Genomic DNA, 26,515 nt, shown 5'->3' on the forward strand with positions numbered 1-26,515 from the left:
ATCTTTAGCTCTAAAATGAAATGATTTGCTTATTTAAAATAAAGAATGTGATTAAATTTGAAGCATATTTTTTATTGAACCATGAAAATAGAAGCATTACAATGAGGTTCTTTTGAAGAAAAGTGATGTCCCTATAGTGTTTGTAAATATGAGTATGGAAATTGCTAAAGGATTTCTTTTGGCTATGCTCACTGTTGGGACTGGGGTGAAAGGCAGCGTATTCCTTTGTGCCAGAATTAAGTATCTGAAAGGACCCAGCACAGTGCCCGTCACACCGTAAGCAAAACACATTTGTCTCTACTATCCCATACTGTATCCCATTATATCTAGCTTATTCCAGTTAATTACTCTTTGATTTCTTTTCTGTGACACTTCCCATTTTATATTTTTCCCCTTCAATTTTTGTTCTAGTTGACTTTTAGGCTCGAGTTGAAGAGCAGAAACAGTAGCAAAGTACTAATTCTACAAAACATACCAGTTTTGTGTCTCTATATTTTATCCTTTGCCAAATAGATTAAAAAATAATAATGAAAGTGATATCTCAAAATGAACATAACCATTTAGGTCCTCTTCATGGAAAGAATATCTTAGTTATTTATCTTGTGTAATGCCTAGAGAAAATTATAAGGACTTTTTTATTTTCTTGCCATTTGAGAATGGAAATACTAGACAAAGCATTAGTAATGGTATTTGCATCCATTTCTCAATCAAATTGTGTGACTTGGGCTATGTCGTCAAGTCCTAGTAAATTGCTTTTCGCCTTCTCAAGAGGTTGCATAGTAACTGTTGAAATCTTCTGTTGGTTCTGAGAAAGATTCCAAGGTACTTTTCATGAAAGTAGTTAAGTAAAGGAGTCTGACTAAATCAGTATAGATCATTACTAGAACTATAAGAAAAGTAAAATTTCTTTAAATACAAGAATATGTGAAAGATTGTACATATTGGTTTTTGTTATAATGGACTATATGTTACATGCCAAGTTTTAAAAAATATCTTATGTCTTTTGTCAAAAATAGATTATACTAGATTAGGGGTTCTTAACAAGGGGTCCACAGACTCCCAAAGGTTCAGTGGAAAGATTTCATGGGATCTGTGAACTTGAATTGGAAGAAATCAACTTATTATCTTTGTTTTCTCTGAAATCCAGCATTTCCTTCACTTATGAACTTATGCAGTAAATTATAGTAGTATTCATTTCATATCACATTACAGTTGCATATCTTGAAAAATTGCTTATGCTCATCCATACTTCGAAATTATGGTAGTTAGACCTGATGCTAGTTGAGTGTCATAAAACTTTCTGCTGCTACATTCTGAGAGGGGCCCGTGTTTTTCACTTGACTGGCAAAGGGGTGTGTGGAACAAAAAAGGTTAAGAACTGGGAAGCAGACGTGGTTCAACTGATAGAGTGTCTGCCTACCATATGGAGGGTCTAGGGTTCGATCCCCAGGGCCTCCTGACCTATGTGGGAAGCTGGCCCATGCACAGTGCTGCGGTGTACAACGAGTGCTGTGCCATGCAGGGGCGCCCCACATAGGTGTGCCCCACGCTCAAGGAGTGCACCCCACAAGGAGAGCTGCCCCGTGTGAAAAAAGTGCAGCCTGCCCAGGAGTGGTGCTGCATACACAGAGAGCTGATGCAACAAAAAAGACACAGTTTCCTACTTCCACCAGATAATGCAAGCAGACACAGAAGAACACACAGCAAATGGGCACAGAGAGCAGACAATGGGGGGGAAGGGGAGAGAAGTAAATTAAATCTTAAAAAAAAAAAAAAGTTAAGAACCCCTATACTAGATCAATGACATTCATGAATGCAAAATTCCTAGATTGACTATTTCTGTGAGTCATTTAAAATGTTCAAGAAATATGGTAATTTGTAATTTTGTTAATGTAATATACAGATTGGATTCCAAGCTTTGAGGCTAATGTGTTTGAGAAAGTCAGTAAACTATTTAGTGGGTAGTAGAGCAGTGGAAAATAGGAAGAGAGAGATGGAGAATTTGTCTATACAATAGTGATTTTAACTCTTGAGAGGAAAGGAGAAGGGTATGGTCGGACCTTCCTGCTTCTTGTCCCCTGCCCCATTGTAGGAAGAGTGGTTAACATTGGAGGGAATTTGGAGGTAGAGGTGAAATAGGAAAGACTTAGGGCATAGAGTACTAGAGCAGATGATTGAGAGTGAAAATGGCAGGCTTGATCTTTGAAAAGACCTTGTGAGAAAAGGAGTACATTAGCAGGATGTAGCGCCAGTGCTTAAAAGAGTTAAAAGAAGTTGAGAGACTGTCTAGGACATTAACCTCTGCATCTCCTTGAAATTCTGTTCTCTGATTTTTGCATTCAAAAGGTCACTCACTCATTTTTCTGTTATTCTTCACTAAATTTAAAGGAGAAATTAAATGCTTAGTGCTATTCTTCTGTTTGAGAGTTTGCTAAGGTCTCTGAATGGCTCTATTTAGAATTTCAAGAGTTTTATTTCAGTTATGAGCCATAAATACTGAGCAAAAACAATGAGTTCTTAGATTTAATTTAATCAAGAGTTGATTAAATGATCAATATAATGCAAAACATATTAAATCCTTTCAAATGCCAGTTCACATAGTTTTCAGGGTAATGCAGCACAGTTTTTAAGTTAAAGATTATGTCAAACAAATCTAGATTTGAATTCAAATTCCACTGTTTACTAGCTATGTGAGCTGAAGCATTTCTGTGTTTCAGTTTTGTCATCTGTAAAATTAGGAATGATAATAATGCATATCTTATAGAAAAAATGTGTGTGATAATGCTTCAAATGTACTTACTGGTATATTGCTTGAGACATACCAAGTGCTCAATAAATGTTAGCTATTATTTTATTATACTAAGTCACGTATGACTTTAAATACACGAGCCTATAGCTAGCGCTACCCTTATATCATTTGGTAGTACAATAATATGTACTACTCATCACTCTTTCTGTGCTGACAGTGCAGTTTTTTTTTTCTTTTTTCTGAATTTTTATTTCTAATAATACAAATATAAAGTATCTAGCATCCTATAGTTTAGTAATAGCAGTTGTTTGACATTTGGCAAATAGAAAGTAATCCATAAAATCTTGATAGCTCAGCATCTGTGACTAGCAGATTTGTTAAGATTAGTTTCATAGTGCATTGGAGAAAGTTATTAACTTGGAGATTCCTCAAGATGTGGAAAAGGAGAAAGAAAAAAACCCTAAAAGTTAATTACCCTGGCACAAAGCTACTGATTACATAACAAAATTTGTTGAATTTGCTTGGTCCAACAGTCATTACATTGCTGCAAAAGCAGTAATTTGGAGAATATCTTGAATAATTTATGTCAGAAAAAAAGCAACATGTATGAGACAGAAAGGTGAGATTTAAAAAGAATCAAGGCCCTTATATCTCCTGCTGCTTTAATTTCAGCTACTAGTCTAAATTAGGATGATGACGTTATCGAAGGTAAGCCTGGCGATCCTAGCTCTGGTAGGTAAAGATGCTCCAAGGTAGTATATCTGACTGTACCTGTAGCATGGCTACAGGATGTAAAGCAATTTTAACTGAACAGTTGAAAACATTTTGACCAATACAGTAATTTATTTAAATTTCATTCAGTGCAAAAGTTTTAGTAACAGTCCATTTTAAGCAGAAAATTACTTTTGAAATATCATATTCTAATATAGGCCAGTACTATGAAGAATTAGTCAACTATTTAAAATGGTTTTTTTTTTTTTTTTGGTCCATTTTTTGTCCATTGGGTACTGGTTATTGTAATCAAGGAAGAATTTTCACGGAAGGAGGTAATAAATGGCCTTAGCAGACTGAATCAGAGCTAACCTCTTTCTGCAATGTTTGACAAATGTAGTAATGGGAAAGTATTTATTTTAGGCCATTTTTTCCCCTACATGTTTCTCAAATTGGGTTTCATGCCTCTGTCTTAGTTTGCAATGCCTCTATGACAAATACCACACAATGGGTTGGCTTAAATGAGAATTTATTGTCTCTTGGTTTCAGAGGCTAGAAGGCTTTCTTCCTTGGGGTCATTAGCATTTTGATGTTGGCTTGCCAGCAATCTTTTGGGTTCCTTGGCTTTATTTCTCTTTCTTGTCACATGACAATGCCCTGTCCTTTCCTCCTGGGTTCCCACTGACTTCCTGCTTCTGGCTCCTCCCCTGGCTTTCTCTATATGTGAACTTTTTCTATTTATAAGGGTCTCCAGTAAACCAGATTAAGGCCCAATCTAATTCAGTTGGAGTACCCCTTAACTAAAATAACATCTTCAAGAGATCCTATTTACAATGGGCTCATACCCATAGTAAGGCATATTAAGCTTCAGAACATATTTCAGTTGGGGTACATAATTTAATCTACCACAACTTCTTTTTTGGGAAGTTTTAAAATTTCATTTTCATATTAACTATAATCTTTTAAAAATCTATATAATCATCAGATACCAAAGTGTGGTAACAGAAAAAAATAGTAGCAGTTTTGTTTCTGTTTTTTTGTTTGTTTGTTTGTTTTTTGAGGTGCCAGGGCCTGTAATTGAACCCCAGACCTTGTGTATGGGAAGCTGGCACTCAACCACTGAGCCACATTGGCTCGCTTGAGTTGGCATTTTTCTTTGTTTGCTTGTTTGTTTTTGTTTTTAGGAGGCACAGGGGACTGAACCTGGGACCTCCAATGTGGGAAGCAGGCACTCAACTGCTTGAGCCATATCCACTCCCTTTGTTTATTTTTTTATTTTTTCATTTTTATTTTTTTGTTTTTATTCATTTTTTTTAATATTACATTAAAAAAATATGAGGTCCCCATATACCCCCACCCCCCTCACCCCACTCTCCCCCCCTCACCCCACTCCTCCCCCCATAGCAACATTCTCCTCCATCATCATGAGACATTCATTGCATTTGGTGAATACATCTCTGAGCATTGCTGCACCTCATGATCAATGGTCCACATCATAGCCCACACTCTCCCACGTTCCATTCAGTGGGCCATGGGAGGACCTACAATGTCCAGTAATTGTCCCTGCAGCACCACCCAGGACAACTCCAAGTCCCGAAAATGCCTCCACATCTCATCTCTTCCTCCCATTCCCCACACCCAGCAGCCACCATGGCCACTTTCTCCACACCAATGCCACATTTTCTTCGATTACTAATCACAATAGTTCATGAATAGAATATCAGTAAGGCCACTCTAATCCATACTCCCTTTTTTTTTAATATAAAAAGAGAAAGAAGTTATACTTCACTTTTTAATGTATATATTTAAAGTAGTAAATATGTAAATACATATATCTTAGATAAATGGATGTATCTTCACTTTTCTTTTTTTACTGTTAGGAGTGCATGATTTAAAAAAATGTGGAAACTGTTTATGTAAATAATAACTTTATAGCTGAACTGCCATATAATTTCAGTGCTCACTTTTTCTTTCAGTTTTGCATGGAGAGTAGGCCATATTACCATATGTTTTGTTGTGTGATGGAGGTTTTGCTAGAATTTGAATAGAATGAAGTGTGAGAGAGTTGAGTCATCACACATGGTAGTGTAGGCTTGCCAAATTCTAAGAATATTGTATATATCGATTGGATATCTTTTGTGGATTTTGTCTTGCTATCATTATCAATTGGAATGTGGTAGTATGTCTTCAATGTAGACTTTTTGGTCTTGATTCCAGCAGTGATTGATTTGATACTTTGATTCAGAAAATTTAAATAACTGCTGTGATGCTAACCTGATTGATATGCAAGTGAAAAAGACACTTTAAAAAGTCAACAAGTGGATCTCATTATAACTGGCATTCAGTGTATGTTTATTGGCAAAGTCTTAGTTAAATATAAGGTTATCCTGAACTAGTAAACAGAGCCTGGAAGTGTATAGCATTTTGTACAATATACTTTGTGAAGAGATATTTTCTCTATCATTGAATTATATTGTAGTGTGGATATCAAAATACAAAATAAGTGTAGAATCAGTTCTGAGGCTGTCTCTTTCCTCTGTTAAATATAGCAGCAATCATTTAGTTTAACAAAACAGTATCATACTAAAAGTGGATTTAATATTCTTGGAATATTATTAATTTGTTAGTTTTGTTAGAATTTAATTTATAACTTTGTCTTTAGTTTTTAGTTTTATGAGAACAGTAAGCCTAAGGAGTTGTCCTAGTTTCCTGGTTGCTAAGACAAACACCACTTGATGGCTTGGCTTAACAAAGGAAATTTCATTGGTTTATGGTTTCATAGGCTAGAAGGCCGTCTTCCTCCTGGGGTCTGTGTCTTCTGACCAGCTTATGATCTTTGGGTTCTTGGCTTTTCTGTCACATGGTGATATCCTCTCCTTTCTCTTCTGGGTTCTGTTGACTTCTAGTCTCTTGCTTCCTACCTACCACATGGCTTTTTGTTCATAAACCCCTAGTCATAGGATTAATAGGATCAGTTGAGTCACACTTTAGCCAGACAAAGGGCTTTGAAAGGTCCTAGCTATAATCCATTTACAGGCATAGATTAAGATTATTAACCTGTTTTTTTCCCCTGGGTACGCAATTCAACCTACCACAGGAGTTTGCTTTTATGTTTGTATATATTTAGGTACCCCTATACAAATAATTTAAAGTAATACTTGGACCAAGTGAGAATTTTTTTTTCCCACCTAAAGAGTTCTGAACATTTATTAAGTTTGAGAAATAATGATTAGAATCTATGATTGGACTTCTAAACTTTTGAAACCCAGTCTGTTTCCTTATTTCTCATTTATCCATATTATTGCAAATTTTATAATGTTCATGATATATTGATTATATTAATTGAGGGTGATGGGAATTTTATTGAAGCTCAAAAGTATTTGTAGGAAAATGTTGATTAATTTTATGATTTTAAGCTAAATTTGCTACTTTATGGTATGGTATTGTATAGATATTGAGTAATCATCTAGTTCATAAAAATGAAGTTAATCTTTAACGAAGGAATGCTTTTATTTCTATGTTGAGATTTGGAGGTCAGTTCAGTCTTATTCTATAGTGGCCTATAACTAAATGAGATGTAATTGATAATAACAATATAAATTAATGATCTCTTTAAGAAGTAAAAAAGAAAAGATATATTTTTTCATTTTAAGAGGAATAACTTTTACCATTCTGTGATTATGAATCAGTAACAGCTGAAGATATGATCTTTGAACGTGGCAGGGTTGGAACACTTTCAAAATAAAAATCTAGCCAAGTTTCAAGAAAATTCATAATGTTTCATTTCTGAACGTTAATGTATTTGGAACATATGCAGCAGAACATTTTCTTCTTGCTGTCTCCTGCCAAACTAAATATGTATGACACATTAATTTCTTCCTTAGGTTGGGGAAGCTCAAATATATGGTAGAATGATGAATTGCTTAATCATGTTCACCAGTGTAAATAGTAGGATCAAGTTCAGAATTATGTAAAAGAAATTTTATAATTTTTTGTCAAAGAAATGTTATGCAAAAATGAAAATGTTGCTTTAATTCAGCAAATATTTATTGACTACCGTACTATATGTCAGGCACTGTTACTGAGTCTGGGGATATATTGGTGAACAAGACAGATAAAGCTCTAGCCCTCAGAAAGCTTATAATGGGGCCTTGGGGTGGTAGTGGTGATTGAGATTTTAGATTCATAAATATTCTTTAGAAAATGAAGTAGGGTAATGAGATAGAGTACATGAGTTGAGTGGTATGGGCTTACTTGGGCCTTTTAGACCAAGGTAAGGAGTTTTGATTTTATTCTAATTATAATGGGGAATCCTTGGAAAGTTTTGAGTGGGAAAGGCTAATGATTTGATATTAAGAAAGGTCATTCTGGCGGCTATAAGAATGAACAATAAGGGAACAAGAGTAGAAGCAGGGAGCCAGGTAGGAAGCAATTCCAGATTCTAGGCAAGAAATAACTGGTATTAGGGAGATGGAATTGGAGCTAGTGATTGGATTGGAGATGTGCTTTGGTGGTATACTGTTTGTAGTTGTTGATGGATTGCATGTTTCATTTTTAAGTTTTTGGAATTCTTGAAAGTTCATTTCTTTGAAACATCATAGTTTAATGTGGATTCTGTAACCATATCAAATATTACCAAAATTCTTTAAAAGGTTTAGAGAAGATAGTGTAGTTCCTTTATATTGCTTTACTTTGCTGTATGTCATAAAATATCTTCTATTGGGAAAAATTTTAATTTAGTAACTTCAAGTTCTATGGATTCATGACTGATTGCTCTAATTTCTCTAAAACTTGTGCTACATAAGGATATAAAAAATATGTACTTAGTAATTGTTTAGTTGTAGAGTTATTTTTAATGATGAAAAGAAAACATAGTTGTAACATGATATGAATAAAATTTATCTATTTTTAATTTTTTTTGGTTTTATTTAAGTAGTATATTTACTGAAAGCATTTTTTTTCTCTGTTTTTCTAGCCACATTGTTCTAATGCTTGCGGATGATATGGCATGCAACCCTAGAAATCCCAAACCAGCTACAGTGTTTAGTCACAAGAATATGGAGCTAAATGTGTATGGAGATGATGTGGAAGTGGATTATAGAAGCTATGAGGTAAATTGTTTTATTCAACAGCATTTTTGAAATGTAGTTTTTGTTTTTTTTTTTAGCTCTAAAACAGTGGTAAAATAAAATTGTCTTATTCTTTTTCTTTAAACTTTGTACATAATTGTTACTGAGGCCTTGAACATAATTCTGTTTCTGGAGTTCATATTAAGGAAACTGAGTAAAACTGTTAAAACATGAGCATTTTCAGGTATGTGTCTAAAATAGAAAAACTTTTTACTGACTTATATGTTAGAATGTTTACTATATTGAGGTTTCAAGAATCAACTTTCTTTTACAGTAAATGCGTTGCTTGTTTTTCATATCTGGCTCAAGATTTCAAGTTTAGTATTTCTAATAAATATATTAATTGAGGAAAAATTAGAAAATGACTAACAAAAAATTCACCCAAATTTCCACTATCTAGAGGTAACCACTTTTAATGTGCTTCTAATGTTTTAATGTATATATGGCTAAAAATAAAAATGTAAATTATAAAAAATGGCATTATACTATAGTTTCTTCTTTTGAAACTTCTTTTTAAATTTAATAGTAGATTGTGAGTATGTTTAAAATTTGCAGTCTTTCTGCATGAAGTCTTCTAAGAAAATCCTTCTTTCCCTTTTACCAAGCCTTCCAAAAGTAAGATACAATTTCCTCTATGTTCCCAGGCCATTTTTGAAGCACTTCTAAAATTATATCTATTCCCTCCCAGATTGTAAACTCCTTGAGGACATGGCCTGGATCTTATTTATCTTATACCTAGTAAGCACCTATAGCTCATCGTAGGTACACAACAAGATTTGTTCAAGGATTAAATGTGTACGATTGGTTGAGATTTTACCTGTTTGCTTATTCATCACAAAATGTAGACCAAAGATTTTCTTTCCTCATTCACTAAAAGTCCTACTAAAACACTTCACATTTTACTGTCTTCTAAGAAAAATGTGCACTAAACAGTATATATACATAAACAATATATGTATGTATATGTATATGTATTCATGTGCATTTTACTCATGTATGATCTAGGGAAAAGTCTAACAAGAAAGGTAAATGGATTTTATACTTAAATTTTAAATTTAAATCTGAATAATATATGACTTGGCTGTTCAGTTTACACTTGTGCTTTTTATACTCCATGGTTTTAAATATACTTTTAAAGAATCCCAGAGATCCAGAAATTTCAGGTTGGGAAATCTGCTTTAAATTTGTTTACATGTTAGAGCTATTCTTACTGAAATCTAAATAACAATTTGCATTAAAAAAATCAAAGATAACTCTGGTGTGATTCTATCCTGTCTCTTGAACAGTAGTTGCTTATTTCTGCCTACCTTCTTTCCCACCTAAGTGCATACCACCAACTGCTGGAAGATTCAGTGGACATGGGCATGAGCCCCTGAGGCCCCAGAACGTTTTTTTCAGTAGTGAACTACAGGCCAACAGAGATTATCACTTTAAGGTAGAAAATCATGAAGATTATTGCCAGTTATCTTGAAGAACAGTAAGTTTAGGGGCTAGTACAAAGGATGAATTGTACATTGATAAAGCAGAGGCAATGAATTTTGAAGGCACCCCAATTTTGAAACTGGGAAAATGTCTGTACAGCCATTAGTTTCCCTTGGAGGCTTTGAAATAATGCCCCCTGTGGTCTTATGGTTGAAGTGTGGTTCAGCGCCTATGCATGTATTAGAGGACAGCACTTAGCTGTGGATGAAGATGCAGAATAGGAAGATGAAGAGGAGAATGATGTGAAACTCTTAAGTATATCTGGAAAGCAATCTGGATATAATAGCAGGATTTTAGAAAACAAAGTAAAACGTGCTGCTGAAGAAGATGCTACTGAAGATGAGAAAACTGAAGAAAAAGCTCCAGTGAGGAACTCTGTATGAGATACTCCAGCCAAAAATGTACAGAAATCAAACCAGAATGAAAAGTCTCAAAACCATCAACACTAGAATTCTTCAAAAAAACAGAAACAAAAACAAAAACAACCTTCTAAAACAAAGCTTCTAGTTCTGTAGAAAATATTAAAACAAAAATGGAAGTAAATAGAGAAAAATGTAGTTCCCTTCCCAGAGTGAAAGCCAAATTCATTAATTATGTTAAGAATGGCTTCTGGGGGAGTGGATGTGGCTCAAGCAGTTAAATGCCATATCCCATGTGGGAGGCCCCAGGTTCGGTTCCTGGTGCCTCCTAAAGAAGACAAACAATGAACAGACAATGAACAAAGACAATGAGCAGACAATGAGCAAAAAACAAATGAGCAAGAAGCAATTGTGGCTCAAGCAGTTGAGCAGCCGCCTCCCACAAGGGAGGTCCCAGGTTTGGTTCCCAGTGCCTCCTAAAAATAACAAACAACAAACAGACAACAACCAAAAAAAAAAAAAAAAAAAGCAGACAATGAACCAAAAAACCCCACACAGACAATGAGCAAAAAAACCAAGCAAAACAGAGAGGAAGCCATCTTAGTGGGTGCTGGGAGTGGGGGGAAGAATGGCTTCTGGATGACTAACCAGGAGCCTATTCGAGATCTCTGGCAGTGGAGGAAGTCTCTTTAACAAAACAGTTTAAATAGTTTATTAAGATTTTCTGTATTATTTCATTTTTGTAACAGTTGATATCTGGCTATCCTTTTTATAATGCAGAATGAGAACTTTCCCTAACTTATCTGAAAATATCCAGGTTCTATTGCCAAGAATGTGTTGTCCATCCAATTACATTTGAATTTCAGATGAGTAAGGAATAATTGTTTAGTATATCCCAAATTTTGCATGGGAAATATTCATTGTTTATTTGAAATTCAGATTTGACTGTGTTCTGTATTTTATCTGGCAATCCTGAAAAAAAATTTTTGCTGTCCAAAATTTCTTTTTAGTTTTTAAAGATGCAACTTCACCATTTCCTTGGTTTTAAGAATGTGTGGAAGGTTATGATAGGACATAGTAGTAGAGGTGGTCAGACACATGGAAATGGTAGGGTGACAAAAATATACATGTGAAAGAAACTCAGTACTTTAATAAAAAAATCAAAGATAAGTAATTTGGGGTAATAGTAATATTTTGTTACTATTCTCTTTCATGCGTAATCTAAATTGACTTGAGCATTTGAACAGTTTAACTGCAATAGTTACAATGCAGCTGAATTTTTCTACATATTTATGTATTTTGTATCTCCCTGAAGAATTGCCTCTGCAGACAGATTAATAATTTTTAAGTTTTTGGCTAATTTTTAAAGGCAGTACTTTGCGTAGCATTTAAAGTTTTAAGTTCGGAATTATTTATTTTTTTGTTAGTTTTTAGTATATATATATATTTATGGAAGCAACTTTGTTTTGAGTTATACTTCTCTTTGTATTTTGTTTTCATTATGCTGAGTGATATATAGATAAAGAGGATGGGATGTTTTTGAAAGTATAAATAATTTATCAGTTTTCCCATTTTTTCTTATTATTTTCAGGTAACTGTGGAGAATTTTTTACGGGTCTTAACTGGAAGGATCCCACCTAGTACTCCTAGGTCAAAACGTCTTCTTTCTGATGATAGAAGCAATATTCTTATTTATATGACAGGTAATTTTAGAAGTTAGGGATTTTATCATGCAATAAAAGGAAACTCTTTTCAAAAAGAAATACAAATGAAAAGAAATTTAAACACTGTAAATGATTTTTTTGGTAAAATTGTCATGTGGTTCTATTTACCCATGATGTATAACAGCTTGAAATTGCTATCTAAAAACAGTATAACATTTGTGCTTTTCTTTATTTTCTTATTGCCAATCTTTTGACTATTACCCTGGTAAAGTTCTTCACCTTTTACTTAGTGTCCTACTATAATGTCCTCCCCCTCCCCCCCCAATATTGTTCTCCTTTTAATTATTCTACTAAAGTGATTAATAGAAATTGAAAATCTGTTCCTCTTCTTAAAACTTTATAATGATTTCCCATTGATTGAGTCTCAAATTTTAGTGTGGATAAGGATTACCTGGAATGCAGATAATTAGGCTTTATTCTAAAATTCTGATTCAGTTTTGGTTCAGGGTGGGGCTCAGGAAAATATATGGTACATATAGTCCCAGATATGAGAGGAAGTAATCTTTCAACTATGTTTTTTTTATTTTTTATTTTTTAAAATTTTATTACATATGAAACACTTAGCAAGGGTATGGCTAAATCTGTAGTAAATATAAGCTATTACTAGTCTTGTCCTGTTTTCTTAACAACCTATCCCTGTAAATTTTTAAAAATTTATTGAAGTATATCACTCATACATACATATACATATAAAAAAGGTATAGTAATAGTTGTGAACTTATAAAACAGGCATACATAACATCATACAGGGCCCTCATACCTCAACCTACCATCAATACCTTGCATTATTGTTACATATTTTTTTAACTAATCATTAAAGAGTATCCTCAAAATATTACTACTAACCAAAGTATTTTTCCCCAACCCACCCTACTATTATTATTTTTATATCATTTATACGTGAACATACATAAACAATAAGTGATAGTATAAGTTGTGAATTTACAGAGCAAACATATATAATAACATCATATGGGGTCTTTTGACTATATATATTTTTTCTTTTTTCTTTTTTCTTTTGACTATATTTTAAGGGCTATTGGAGATAAAGTCCTTCATAGTATAATTTTTCAGTCATAGTTCTTATATTTCTTCTAATGTTCTTGCAAGCACATGACTATTTCTGTGTTCCAGACATTTGCTTCAACTATTATCTTTGTTTATGATGTTTTCTCATTCACCTTGCTGCCTTATTATTCCTTATCTTTTAAGTTTCAGCTCAGGTGTCACTTCCTTCAGTGACTTATTTTCTGTGTCTACAGTAACCCATGCCCTCAATTGCCTGGGACAGCCCCAATTTACAGTTGTTGTCTTTTCTCCTTCAGTAGTGTCCTGGTATGAACATTGCATTTTATAATTGCCCTACCTTTGACCTCTTACATTTCCTTGGCTCTCCTAATCTCCATCACAGCATTTAAATGATTATTACTTTCTTGTTTGGGTATATTGTCTTCACTAGAATTTGAATTCCAAGGTGTCATTGATTTTGTCTTTTTCCTCTTTTCATCACCAATGCCTATCTTATAGTAGTATTCAGTAAATATGAATCTTGATTAAAAGATATTCAGTTTTTTTTTAGTGGGTACTCCATTCAACTGTATGGCCCATAAGCCTAAAACATTTATTGTCTGCCTCTTTATAGAAAAAGTTTGCTGACCCATGGTCTGAGATAATAAGGGGGCTTATTATAATAAAAATGATAATAACTAATATTTATTGATGCTTACTATGTATCAGGCAATATTCTAAATATATTACATGTATTAACTAATTTAATCCTCATTTATGATTATGGGGTTGGATACTGCATACACAGCTGTCTGGCCTGGCCAAGCGAGGGAGTAGGAGCTGAAATCTAGCATGTGCTTACACTTCCTAAGCTGTGTGCCTTGGCACAGGGTTGTACTTAATGGGAGGGAGGAGTACTTTTCTTTCCCCTACAAAGGCATAGCCATCAACCACCTGTGAGAGCATAGGACTGCATATATCTAGAAGGGACACTAAAATGACAATGTTTTCTACTTTGATGCCCAGAGGAGGATGCCTTTTAAAAGGAGTTGTGTAGGCAGGCTACTGATGGGCTTGCTGATACTTTTCTCATTTCATAGCTGAGGAAACTGAAGTATATTTGCCTAAAATAACATAGTAAGTGGCAAAGCTTGCATGTTTGAATCTAGACAGAATAACTCTATCATACATACTAAGTGTCAGAAATTCTGGTGAACTCTTATGGAATGGTGGTTAACGGTAGTGGAAACATCAATTTTTAGGTGAGAACTGTACTTCCTAGTAGTATTAGCATTTCTAAGTATGCTAGTAACTTAATAGTACTAGCATACCATAGGACTAACTAGTGTCTTCAGTTCCTGTCTCATCAACAATGTTTGCTTAATGTGTTGAAGAATTTTTATCTATGAAAACTCATTTCTGATGTAATAATGGAGGCAGTAGAAAAGTATACAATGAGCTTTTCTGGAATTGAAAGATAGAACTCTCTAAGATACTGTATGTACTAGTTTTTACAAAGCCTATCATTACTCTTTTTAATTTGGTATAACAGAAAATTAATTTGTTTTCACACTGCTTCTTATTTTAGAATATAAATGAGCAGATATTAACATATTACAGTGATTAAAATAAATGCATATGTTAGCATGTATGTAGATTGCATTTTGAAAAAAGGAATCTATTTGATCTTTTTCATTCTTCTTATAAGGACATGGTGGAAATGGTTTCTTGAAATTTCAAGATTCTGAAGAAATTACTAACATAGAACTTGCAGATGCTTTTGAACAAATGTGGCAGAAAAGACGGTAATTAGCAAATGACTCTTTCATAAGATAAATTAGTATGTGATTTTGCTGTGATCAGTAGATTTGTTGTTCTTATTTTATAAGATTTTTAACTTATTTTAATCATTCTTTCTATCCTTTTAAGTTTATATTCATTATTTCCACTGACCTGAGTAGTTTTTAAAAGAAAAATTCAAGGTTATTGCAGAACATGAACAAAATCAATCTTTTGAGGTCACATCTCTTGTTATTTAGTACCCTTTTCAGAGGAAGTAAGAGTCCCTCCAACCAAGTTCTACATTATTTATGGGGATTAGAACATAAACTTATTTTTTAAACTTGTGCCTATTCTTACTTTCCAGCACATTCTCTAGCCCTCAGTGTGATAGCAATATGTTATTTCTTCTTTGGACAATAATTGCCAAAATTATGATTAGTATGAAATTTATAACAACTCACATTAAGGATGACATTGTTGATAATCCACGATAAGCATGCTTTAGGTTGAAAGTTGTCATATGTATGAACTTAATAAGTGAATTTAAAGAAGCATTAGAATGGTTCTTACATTGATTATTTTCAATAAGCACTTATAGGTTACCTTCTATGCACATGGCATAAAAGGAAATAAGATGTTTACTCTATTTGCAAAGTACATAAAATCTAATGGATATGAGAATGTAAACAATTATGCTGCAAATAAATATTGCAAATATTAAAATAGAATCATAATCAGAATGTGTGGAAGTGTCAAGGAAGAAGCTTTTACTAGATATTTGTCACATCTTATTCATAGTTTACTTATTAAATGCATCTAGGCCCTAGGCATTATGTTTTTCATGTATTGTCTCATTTAATCCTAAGCAACTCTTTGAGGTGGTACTGTTATTATTCCCAGTTTTACAAATGAGTAAACTGAGGCACAGGGAAAATAAATAACTTGAGAGTTTACATAGCTAGTGAGTGTCAGAGCTAGGATTCAGACCTAAGTAGCCTGATTCCAAAGTATGTTCTCTTATTTGCTTTACTATACCACTTCTACATCCTTAGATGTTTTTAGGAACTTCCACAGATTTTACCTCAGAACAAATGTGTCATATTAATTGTGCCTTCCACCATCCTTTTGGATATTGTGGCTCAAGATTTCATGCTTTCTTTTCTAGGTGCAATGTTAGCCATTTACTGCATCCAGTATCTGAGAAAAACCCTCAGAAAACATATTTCCCCTTTCATAGCTAACTAGCTCATTCTAAAATTAGAACTCATTAAGTTATTCTTTCACTGAAAAAACCTTTGGTGGGAGCAGATGTGTCTCAGGTGGTTGAGCGTCCCGCCTCCTACATGGGAGGTCCTGAGTTCAGTTCCTGTGACTCCTGAAAAAACAAAAACAAACAACAAGCAAAGCAAATGATAAAACCAACTCAGGGAAGTCAATGTGGCTCAATGGTTGAGTGCCACCTTCCCACATATGAGGTCCTGGGTTCAATTGCCAGTCTTTAGTACCTCAAAAAACAAAATAAAACAAAACAAAATCTTTCAGTAACTTTCTAAAACTTCTAGATAAAATTCATGATTCATACCTCATATGGGATCCTTTACAAATTGACCCTAGCCTATCTCTTTGAAACTAATTTCCCTCCAGTCTCTCAAATTTATAATAAACTATATCTACACAGTATAATTCTCTTTTTTCAATTATTTTATGCATTTTCATGTTTGGGTGTCTTAGTACCTGCCTTTTTTTTTTAAAAAAAAGATTTATTTATTTATTTACTTCTCTCCCCTTCTCCCCCCCTGCCCCAGTTGTCTGCTGTCTGTGTCCATTTTGCTGTGTGTTCTTCTGTGTCCGCTTGTATTCTTATCAGCGGCATGGGAATCTGTGTTTCTTTTTGTTGCTTCATCTTGCTGTGTCAGCTCTCCGTGTGTGCGGCACCATCCTGGACAGGCTGCACTTTCCTTTGCGCTGGGTGACTCTCCTTATGGGGCGCACTTCTTGCGCATGGGGCTCCCCTGCGCAGGGACACCCCTGCGTGGGGTGGCACTCCTTGCGCGCATCAGCACTGTGTGTGGGCCAGCTCCACATGGGTCAGGGAGGCCCAGGGTTTGAACCGCGGACCTCCCATTAGGTAGATGGATGCCCTAACCACTGGACCAAGTCCGCTTCCCAGTACCTACTTTTTTCTCTGCTAGAATGTGTTCCCCCTTTCTATGTTAGATAAACTTAATACCCATCCTTTAATTGCTCATGTAAAGCATCACGTCTCCCTGATCATCCTTCCAGTTCTTCTACTCCCTTCTCAGTGATTTCTGAGCATTTTGATATTGTTAGACTCTAAGCTCTATGAAAACAGGGACTATGTTAGTCCTGTCAACTGTTATATTACTGGCAGAGTACCAGGCACATTGTAGGCTCTCAATAAACATTTGTAACAGCACATTCCAGTTTAGCTATACATTTATGTCACTATCACCCAGTTAAGTTTTTAAGCTCTTTGAGTATGGTTACAATGTCATTTTTTTTTTCTGAACATAGTTCAGTTTCTAGGATAGTATGGGTACCAAATAAGCATTTGTTGACTATTCGTTTGGATTTAAGTACATGTGGAATAGACAAGATAGGATGAAAGAGTTGGGGCAGCCACTTTGCAGTACTCCACTGCTCCCTGTTGAAGTAGTTTCCCTCGATAGGACTATACCTTTAACTTTTCTACCAAATTGTTGTTGGGAATTCTCCTGAAAAGTTTCCAGATGTCAGCAAATGAAATGACCAATATGACTTACTCATCTTTTCTTATGGAAGTAGTGTATAAATATTAGTTAGTGTATGATTAACAGCATTATTCACATCAAAGATATTATTTCTTTTCTTTCAGCTACAATGAGCTACTATTTATTATTGATACTTGTCAAGGAGCATCCATGTATGAACGATTTTATTCTCCTAACATAATGGCTCTAGCTAGTAGCCAAGTAGGAGAAGATTCACTCTCGGTAGGTGCATTTTCCCATTTGTAAACTTCATGGTCTTTGGAATGTGTAGCTATTTCTGAAATCATTTATATGCTCTATCAATATTTCTGTTCTTTCTTATTCTTAGATTTTTAATACCTTAGAAGGAAATGTTAATTATATTTCAAACATTTTGTTATAATGCTGCTGTTGGACATATACTTTTCTTTTTCTTCTCACAGCATCAGCCTGATCCTGCGATTGGAGTCCATCTTATGGATAGATACACATTTTATGTTTTGGAATTTTTAGAAGAAATTAATCCAGCTAGCCAAACTAATATGAATGATCTTGTAAGTATTTTCCTGTTTTAAATATAGAACATAAATACTCTAGTCTTAATATGATAAATAAAGTCTATTATTTCCTTTACTACTAGGGTTCTGTTCTATGTGTTGAGTAATGGCCTTGCTGCGCCAGCTCTCCATGGGCTGTCAGCTCTCCACAGGGCGTGGGCCATCAGCTCTCCGTGGGGCGTGGGCCATCAGCTCTCCACAGTGCACAGGCCAGCTTGCCTTCACAAGGAGACCCTGGGACGCAAACCCAGGGCCTCCCATATGGTAGACAGGAGCCTCATTGATTGAGCCACAGCTGCTTCCCTAGTGATAGCTTTTAAAATGTTTTGATTCTTACTTTAGAGTAGTATCTCTCTCTTTGCTACAAGAGCCCAGTTTACTTGCTGTTCTTTAAGGTACTTTCTTCTCTTCATTCACTTTCCTCTCTTCATTCATTTGTTCATACACTTTCCTTATCAGAAATGCACTTTTTAAAAAGATTTATTTTTTGAGATTCTGCCTCTTCTTCAGGTCTCACATCAGATCCTACTTCCTTCAGGAAGTTTCTCCTCAGTCTTCCCTGTTAGAACTTATCTTTACTTTTCCTGAGATCCCATTGAATTTTATTTTTTTTGTAGCATTTACAATCTCTTTTTAAAATTTAGTTAGCTTTTTGTGTATGCAAATTATATTAGTTTCTCCACTGCTAAAACAAATACCGTACAAAGGACTGGCTTAACAATAGGAGTTTATCGACTTGTGGTTTCAGAAGCTATAAGGTTTCCTTCCTTCTGGGGTCGGTATCTTTCATCTGGCTGGTCGTCTTTGTGGTTCCTTGGATTTTCTCCCACATTAGCACATGGCAGCATCTTCTCCACTCTCTAATGGATTCTGTTGACTTCCAACTTCTGGCTGCTCTCAGTGATTTCTCTCTCTCCCTGTCTAATTTCTTTTACTTCAAAGGACTTCAGCCTTATTGGATTAAGGTGGAGGCCTACCCTCATTATTTTTGGCACACCCTAACATCTTCAAAGGTCCTATTTACAAATGGGTTCACACCCATAGGGTCCAGGTTGGGACTTGAACATGCCTTTTGTTGGGGACATGATTCAATCCCCAACAAATGTCTTTCACATTTAACAGGAATATCCTGGAGGAGAGGGATCTTACTTTATTTTTGTGTGCCCTACAACTTCTAGTAGTGTTTGACATTATTTGTTGAATTTCAAACTTTTTTCCTGACTTTTTTATGTTGGTTGTATCTTTTAAAATAGATCTACTTTCAAGTTGCTATTGAAAATAGGCATGATAAAAAGCTTGAAATTACTGTATATCTGTGTTTTTCCATCTTTTTTTCAATTTATTCATGAACATTTTTTGAGTTTGCTAAGTGCCAAGTACTGAGTATACTGTAGTGAAAGAGGCAGATGGAAAGACTGAAGAAACTAATATTTTTTTATTGCTTGCAATTACTATTTAGTTTCTAGTAAACATTCCATAGTAACATCTTATCTTAATCCCTCCCACCTCCAATTTTTAAATTTAATGGTGATTGTTCTATTTTTGTTCAATAAAAGTGATCCATTGCCTTGTAGTTTAGTATTTCATTTGTTTGACACATCTCTACATTTTATACTATTACTATTTTCTGTGGTAAAATTGATTAAGTATGACCTATATTCAGACTACTATATTAGGTGCTTCAGGAGCAGCAGACGTGGTGAGTAGCCCCTTGAAAACTTATAGTATCATTGGTAACAGTTGAAGAACTTATATTTATAAAGCATCACTTTTTTTTTTAAAATAAAAGTGATTTGTATAGGGCCTTTTAATGTTGAGGGGATAGCAGTTGTTCTCAGCTGTCCATTAAACCTCTAGTTATGCTGTTTTAGCTTTTGTTTTGACCCCATCAATGTCCAAATTAGTCATCTAATTTTTTTTTTATCTTATATGAGCTTTTATTTTTTGACTAATTTTAGATTTACAGTCAAATTTCAAAGAAAACACAGATATGCCGTCCCAGTTTCCCTAATGTTAACTTATTACATAACCATTATACAATTGTCTAAATTAAGAAATAAACATTGGTATACTTATAATAATTAAACTGCAGATATTATATAATTGAATCATTTTCAACTAATATCCTTAAATATTTTTTTCTTTATTTTTAAAGAAGCTGTAGATTACATAAATACTACTTTGCAAATATAAGGGATTCTCATATACCCCACATGCTCTGCCTCCAACACTTTCCCCCATTAACAACATCATTCATTGGTGCTGTACATTTGTTGCAATTGATGAACACATATTGAAGGAGTGCTACTTACCATGGTCTAAAGTTTATGTTATGGTTTATACTTTGCAGTGAACAACTTTATAGGTTTTGACAAAATGTATAATGGCTTGTATCTGTCATTGCAGTATCATGCAGCATAATTCCAATGTCCTAAAATGTCCCAAAAGCATCACTTCTTATATGAAATCTCTGGACCTACCAAGTAATGTTCTTTCCTCTGTGATCATAAAACTCTTGCTGTGTGCCTCTGTTATAATTTTAGCATTGTACTGTAATTGTTTATGTTTCTGACTTTCCTCCTAAGCTTCGAACTTCTTAAGAGGCATAGGACCATGTTTTATGCATGTTATTATCTAAAAACTTAATTGTAGTACCTGGTATAATTGTAGATGCTTAGTGAATATTTATTGAATCAATGAAAAGACATGATAGTAATGCACATTTTTATGGTTCCTTTAAATACATTGGGATTAAACATTTTTTGAAAGAGTTGGGTGTTCAGGTTTGAAAGAAGACAAGAAGGATAGCATGCTATCAGAAAATGGCATAACTGTAGGGGCACAGAAGCTGAACTAATAGAAAGCACAGTTATCCCCCTCCCCCCAAAAAAACCATTTTATTATGAAAAATTTATAACAAGAAGCATAATTAAAATAATTTTTTGGTGAATACCCATATACCTACCACCTAGATTCTATGGTTACACTGTTTTTTTTTTTTTGTTTTTTTTTTTTTACTGTACTTGTAAAACCCAGGTTTGGTCTTTTTTCTGCCCAACTCAGTACATTTCAATATCTTCCCGTTATCTATTGAATAAAATGCAGCTTCCTTAACCTCTCATTCAATCTTTTTCACAATCCGACCTGCCTTATCTTTAGCTGTTCTTGTCAGGTATGGTTTTACTACTTTAAGGATATAACCATAATTTAATAAAGGCTACCAAATTGCTCATATAGGATTGCCTGAGAGACTTTCAATCCATTTGGGACTTCCATCTTATTTCTACTTAGTTTGTTCTATCTTTTACTCTGTTTCCTCAGCCTTCCATCTGCTTTGTCCTTCCTACTTGGCATTTTGCTTTCTTGAGTTTCCCCTCCCCCCCCATTTTTTCCCTTCTTTGCTTTTTAATTTATATTCTACTTTCTTCTTTGTGTTTCCTTGTACTGCTTTCCTGAACAGGGAAGGCAAGAATTTGGGATTAGCTAGATCCTCCACTTGCCTGCAGTGTATTGTTAGGCAAATTACTTAATCTTGTTGAACCTTAGTTTGAAGTGGAGGCAATAATTTTTACACACCTCAGAATGACTCCTTAAATAAGGATATTTATAAGCTGCTTAGCATAGTGCTTAATGCACTGTGTTTATAAATTTCAGCTCCTCTGCCCTTCTCGCTTGGTCGTGTTAGCGATTACCTATGCAGAGGGTCTTGTCTCCACAACTGGGTAGGTACTTTTGGGCTCTGTCCTTTACTAGTGTGCCTATAATTGTTTCCCTTTAAATAGCCTGTTCTTTAGCCTTCTAGATTACACTTTACACATATCTGTAACTGCTTCTTTATTACGAATGCTCTCATTTCCTGTCTGTAAATCCTGATTTTCCTTTAAAAATTAGCTTAAATACCTTTCCCTCTTTTTTCTCATCTTCCAACTATTACAAGTTTATCCTTTTCTGAAATAAAACCTGCCACCTTTTTCTACTTTGTTAGGTTTATTTATTTCTAACTAGACTGAAAGCCTTGAGAACAAGATTATGTTTTATCCAACTCTGTGTCCTCTATGGAAGATAAGAGTCTGACCTGTATGTAATAGACACTTTTTATGCTTTGCTGAGTGAATGAATATGTGTCTATCAGTAATTCATTCATGTGGAATATCAAAATAAAATTATACAAAAACTATATTGAGATCTGTGTAGCTGTAAAGTTGCGGTTTGCAGGTATTCTTTAGAGCACTAGCATGTCTGTGGAGGTGCCTTGAATTTATTTGATTTATAAAACTTTTTACATAGATTCATAGCAGGAGAGCAAGGGGAGGTTGTGCTTTAACTTTCGACAGTCCAGAACTCCTCTATTTTCATCATTTTACATATTGAGCTATTATAAATAATATTTTAGTTGAATAAAAAGTTTGAATGATGGGTTATGATTGCAAAATGTTTGGAAACTACACTGGTAGATGGATATAGATGCAAAACAAGTGCACTTCTCTTGTCATGGGGTTGAGCTGAGTTTGCAGGGCATTTAAGGATTTAAGGATTCAATATAATTTGTAGCATATGATTCAAGAAAGTGGATGTTTTTTGTCCCCCATGCCCAACTTCCCTTTTATCACTGTTTTAATACTTGTATATCTTAGATGGTTAAGAACTATAATAGTAATGAAACTTTAATCTTTAGAACCAATACCTTCTTTAGATTGGGTTAGCTTTAAACAGCCATGGGATTTAACCAAAATTTTATATGTATGTGTATTCACTATTTTTTATGTACAGTTTCAGGTGTGTCCCAAAAGTCTGTGTGTGTCTACTCCTGGACATCGCACTGATCTTTTTCAGAGGAATCCTAAAAATGTCCTAATAACTGATTTCTTTGGAAGTGTACGAAAAGTGGAAATTACAACAGAGACGATTAGTTTGCAGCCAGATTCAGGAATAATTGAAAACAGGTATTCATCTTAAATTATTATTTGAATAGAATATTCTAGTCTCACAGATCTTAAATTTTGATGTAACATAATGTTAAGAGATAAAAGTTGGTGTTTATAAGTAAAATTACCCATTTCTACTCAATCTTCACTTTATGAAGACCCTACCCTACTATAAATAAAATTATGTATTTCTATTCAATCTTCACTTTATATAGGCCCTCCTCTCTGCTTACCCATTTCTACTCAATCTTCACTTAATATAGACCCTACCCTAGTGTGCTTTCAGATTTATGGACAAAAACAAAAACAACAAATATCAGTGGGAAGCTAAGATCATGATTAGGATTATTTTAGAAATCTAAAACATAATGCTTATTGTAGTGTGATTTGAGACTTGACAAGAAGGTAAAACTTTCCCCATAACTGGTTATCTCAGAGTTATGCTTTTCTGTCAGTGGGGGTGTATACAGTCATTCAGAAGACTTTTGTGAAAATGCAGGTATGTGAACATTTCAATCCACTGGTGGTCTCTTATGTATGTGCTGTCATCTATTACAGTAAAGGGTATTAGTAATGGGACATTGAATAGGGAGGTTGCCAGCTGGGCATTTAGGGTGTAGTAAGGGCTCTAGGAATGTGGCAGATGCAAGGCAGATAAATATAAAAAGGGAAAGTGAATTCCTAAAGAATGGAGGTACCAAATGTATACTGCAAACTATAATACAATCCTCCCCATGTTTAGGATTTTTCCAGCATCTAGTGATCTGACTTGTTCTCTGGCTACCTCAAATTTTGGTTCCTGGAGTCTGGGTAGTTTGTGAGCCTGGTTCATTTACATTTCCAGCTTTTTCCTGTTGCTGCATTTCCCTGTATTAATCTGAAATAACATATTTGGTATATTGTAAATTTATAGTTGCCCTCCATCAATAGGTGTCACTGTTCAGTGTTTCTTTGGGGGCTCTTGGTAATTCAATGGGAAGAGGAATGAGAGAAGTATGAAACAGGAACTTCCGTATTAATAGATTATTTGTGAGAGTGTGTATGTGTGTGAGCATCTGTATATGTTTTGTGACAGAGGGAGATAGGGAGAAATTGGTTGGTTTTTGGACTGTAACTTTCAGAAATATATAACATTCTGTTTGTTTTTTTCTCTAAATATTTTTAAAGGTAAAATAACTTTATTAGGTTTAGTTAATCATTTAATAAACACTTTTTAAATATCTATAGACAATTTATTTGCCATCAAACTTTGTTATTTATGATTATCTAATGCCATCTATTGGAAACTGTTATCTAGGAAAGTTTTCTAGATCACCAAATGGCAGCACATAAATTATTTACAATTTTCAGTATTTGAAAGATTTGTATTGAGCCCATGAATGTTGTAGGAATAAATAAATATAAATAAACAGTATTACATACTCCTCTTACTAAGGTTTAAGGTTGATATTATTATTATTATTAACTATTTACTATTCCAGATATTCAAAGATTTGGATTGCGCTCCCTAATTCTCTATAAATGTTGGCTTTAAAAATATTTTCTTAAGACAGCAGATGAGATTCTACAACAATATCACTTTTGTTTCTTCTTTAAATAGCAGCTTTTAAATTATTTTAGTAAAATGGTTAAATTATATTTTAATACTTAGCAACTAAAATTGAAACTTAGGGTTACATCAAGTTCATGTTACAATTTCCCTTGAACTGAAGCCTATAAAATGTAAGGTTTGCCTTTTCTTTTTTTTTTTTTTTCTGTTCTATTTTTATTAGAGAAGTTATAGAAAAATCATGCATAAAATATTGAGTTACCATACACCATGCTGTTATTTAACACTTTGCATTGGTGTGGTACATTTGTTACAATTAATGAAAGACCATTTTTATAATTGTACTATTAATTGTAGTCCATTGTTTACATTAGGGTTTCACTGTGTTGTATGGTCTTTTTAAAAAAAAATTATTCTGGTAACATATACAACCTAAAATTTCCTTTTTTAACCACATTCAAATATATAATTCAGTTCTGTTAATTACATTCACAATGTTGTGCTACATCACCACCATCTATTACAAAACTTTTCCATTAACCCAACTAGAAACTCTATACATTTTAAGCTTTACCTCCCCATTCCATACCCCACCCTGGCTCCTTTATTATATATTCTATATACAGAATATATTTTTTATATTCTAGTTTCTGACTCCATGATTTTGCTTATTCTAATTATTTCATATCTGTTCCCCTTTTCTTAATCATCTGAACATTGTTTTCATTTCTTTTATAGATGAGGACCATCCTTATACTTCTTTGTACCTATATTTTCTTCTCTCCACTCAACACAATGTTTAATGTGTAGTAATTGTATGATAAAAAATGATTTAGGTAGAATTCTTGCTTATTTTATGTTCTGTAAGAATGGGTTTTGACTCAAGTACTCTCCATATTTTAGTATAAAAGTAAAAAATTTTGGTGCTGAAGATTATTTTAATTTTTCTTTAATTAGGGAGAAAATTATTTTAAAAATCAAAGATTCCAGGCACTGTTGAGTTAACACTCCCTCTAGCGTTTATAAGTATATTTTATTAAATTTGATTGATTTATAAGAAGTAAATTCCCAGTATACTGTGGGAACTTTTACATGGATCCTAGAAATATTATCTCATTGTGTGTAGATGGTATTATAAGTACACATGAATGGCAATCAGACGTTTACAGAAAATATATTTATGAGAGATCCATATATCAGAAGAAATCTATTTTGTTAAGGTAATTATGGGCTAGAATATATATATATTTTCAAATCTTAGTTTAAAACTAATCAAGAGTCATTGTTATTAAAATTGGCAGTTATTTTTTAAACAACATATTTTACGTATACTAGGGAAATAATGCAACCTATTGGTTTAGATTATCCATATTTCATGTTTCGTATATTAGAGTACACTAGACAAAATTAAATATGATGGAAAATTTTAGTATTAAAATGGACTGTGAAATTATATGGAAAAACTGTTTTGTATGTTTTCTGAAACATATATTGGGTAGGGTGCAGTCATCTAATTAGTAATAATACTTTGCTTCAGCATATGTCTTACTAACTGTCTTCCTTATTTGTAAGGGCAGATGAGGTTATATAAGAATCTGTATTAGCCAGGGTTCTCCAGGGAAACAGAACTGAGAGGAGATATATATATATATGTAATATTATGGGATTAATTATAGGAATTGGCTTATGCGACTGTGGGTCCACATTCCTTAAGACAGGCCACAAGCTGGGAACTCCAGTAAAGGTTTTTGATGAATTCCCTAGGAGAAGGTGTCTGGCTGAAGTAGAGA

General features: G+C 33.9%; 1 protein-coding gene across 1 annotated transcript in view; it reads left to right on the plus strand.

Annotated features, from left to right (window-relative positions):
• PIGK (phosphatidylinositol glycan anchor biosynthesis class K) overlaps positions 1 to 26,515 on the plus strand; it is a 145,264-nt gene that overhangs the window by 21,038 nt on the left and 97,711 nt on the right. The window contains exons 4-9 of the mRNA XM_058303341.2: positions 8,436 to 8,571; positions 12,022 to 12,133; positions 14,871 to 14,967; positions 17,820 to 17,937; positions 18,138 to 18,248; positions 23,022 to 23,194. Coding sequence (XP_058159324.1) covers positions 8,436 to 8,571; positions 12,022 to 12,133; positions 14,871 to 14,967; positions 17,820 to 17,937; positions 18,138 to 18,248; positions 23,022 to 23,194 — 747 coding nt within the window. The remainder of the gene's footprint in view (positions 1 to 8,435; positions 8,572 to 12,021; positions 12,134 to 14,870; positions 14,968 to 17,819; positions 17,938 to 18,137; positions 18,249 to 23,021; positions 23,195 to 26,515) is intronic.

The sequence above is a fragment of the Dasypus novemcinctus genome, chromosome 9, assembly GCF_030445035.2.
Source record: "Dasypus novemcinctus isolate mDasNov1 chromosome 9, mDasNov1.1.hap2, whole genome shotgun sequence".
NCBI classification, from domain to species: Eukaryota; Metazoa; Chordata; class Mammalia; order Cingulata; family Dasypodidae; genus Dasypus; species Dasypus novemcinctus.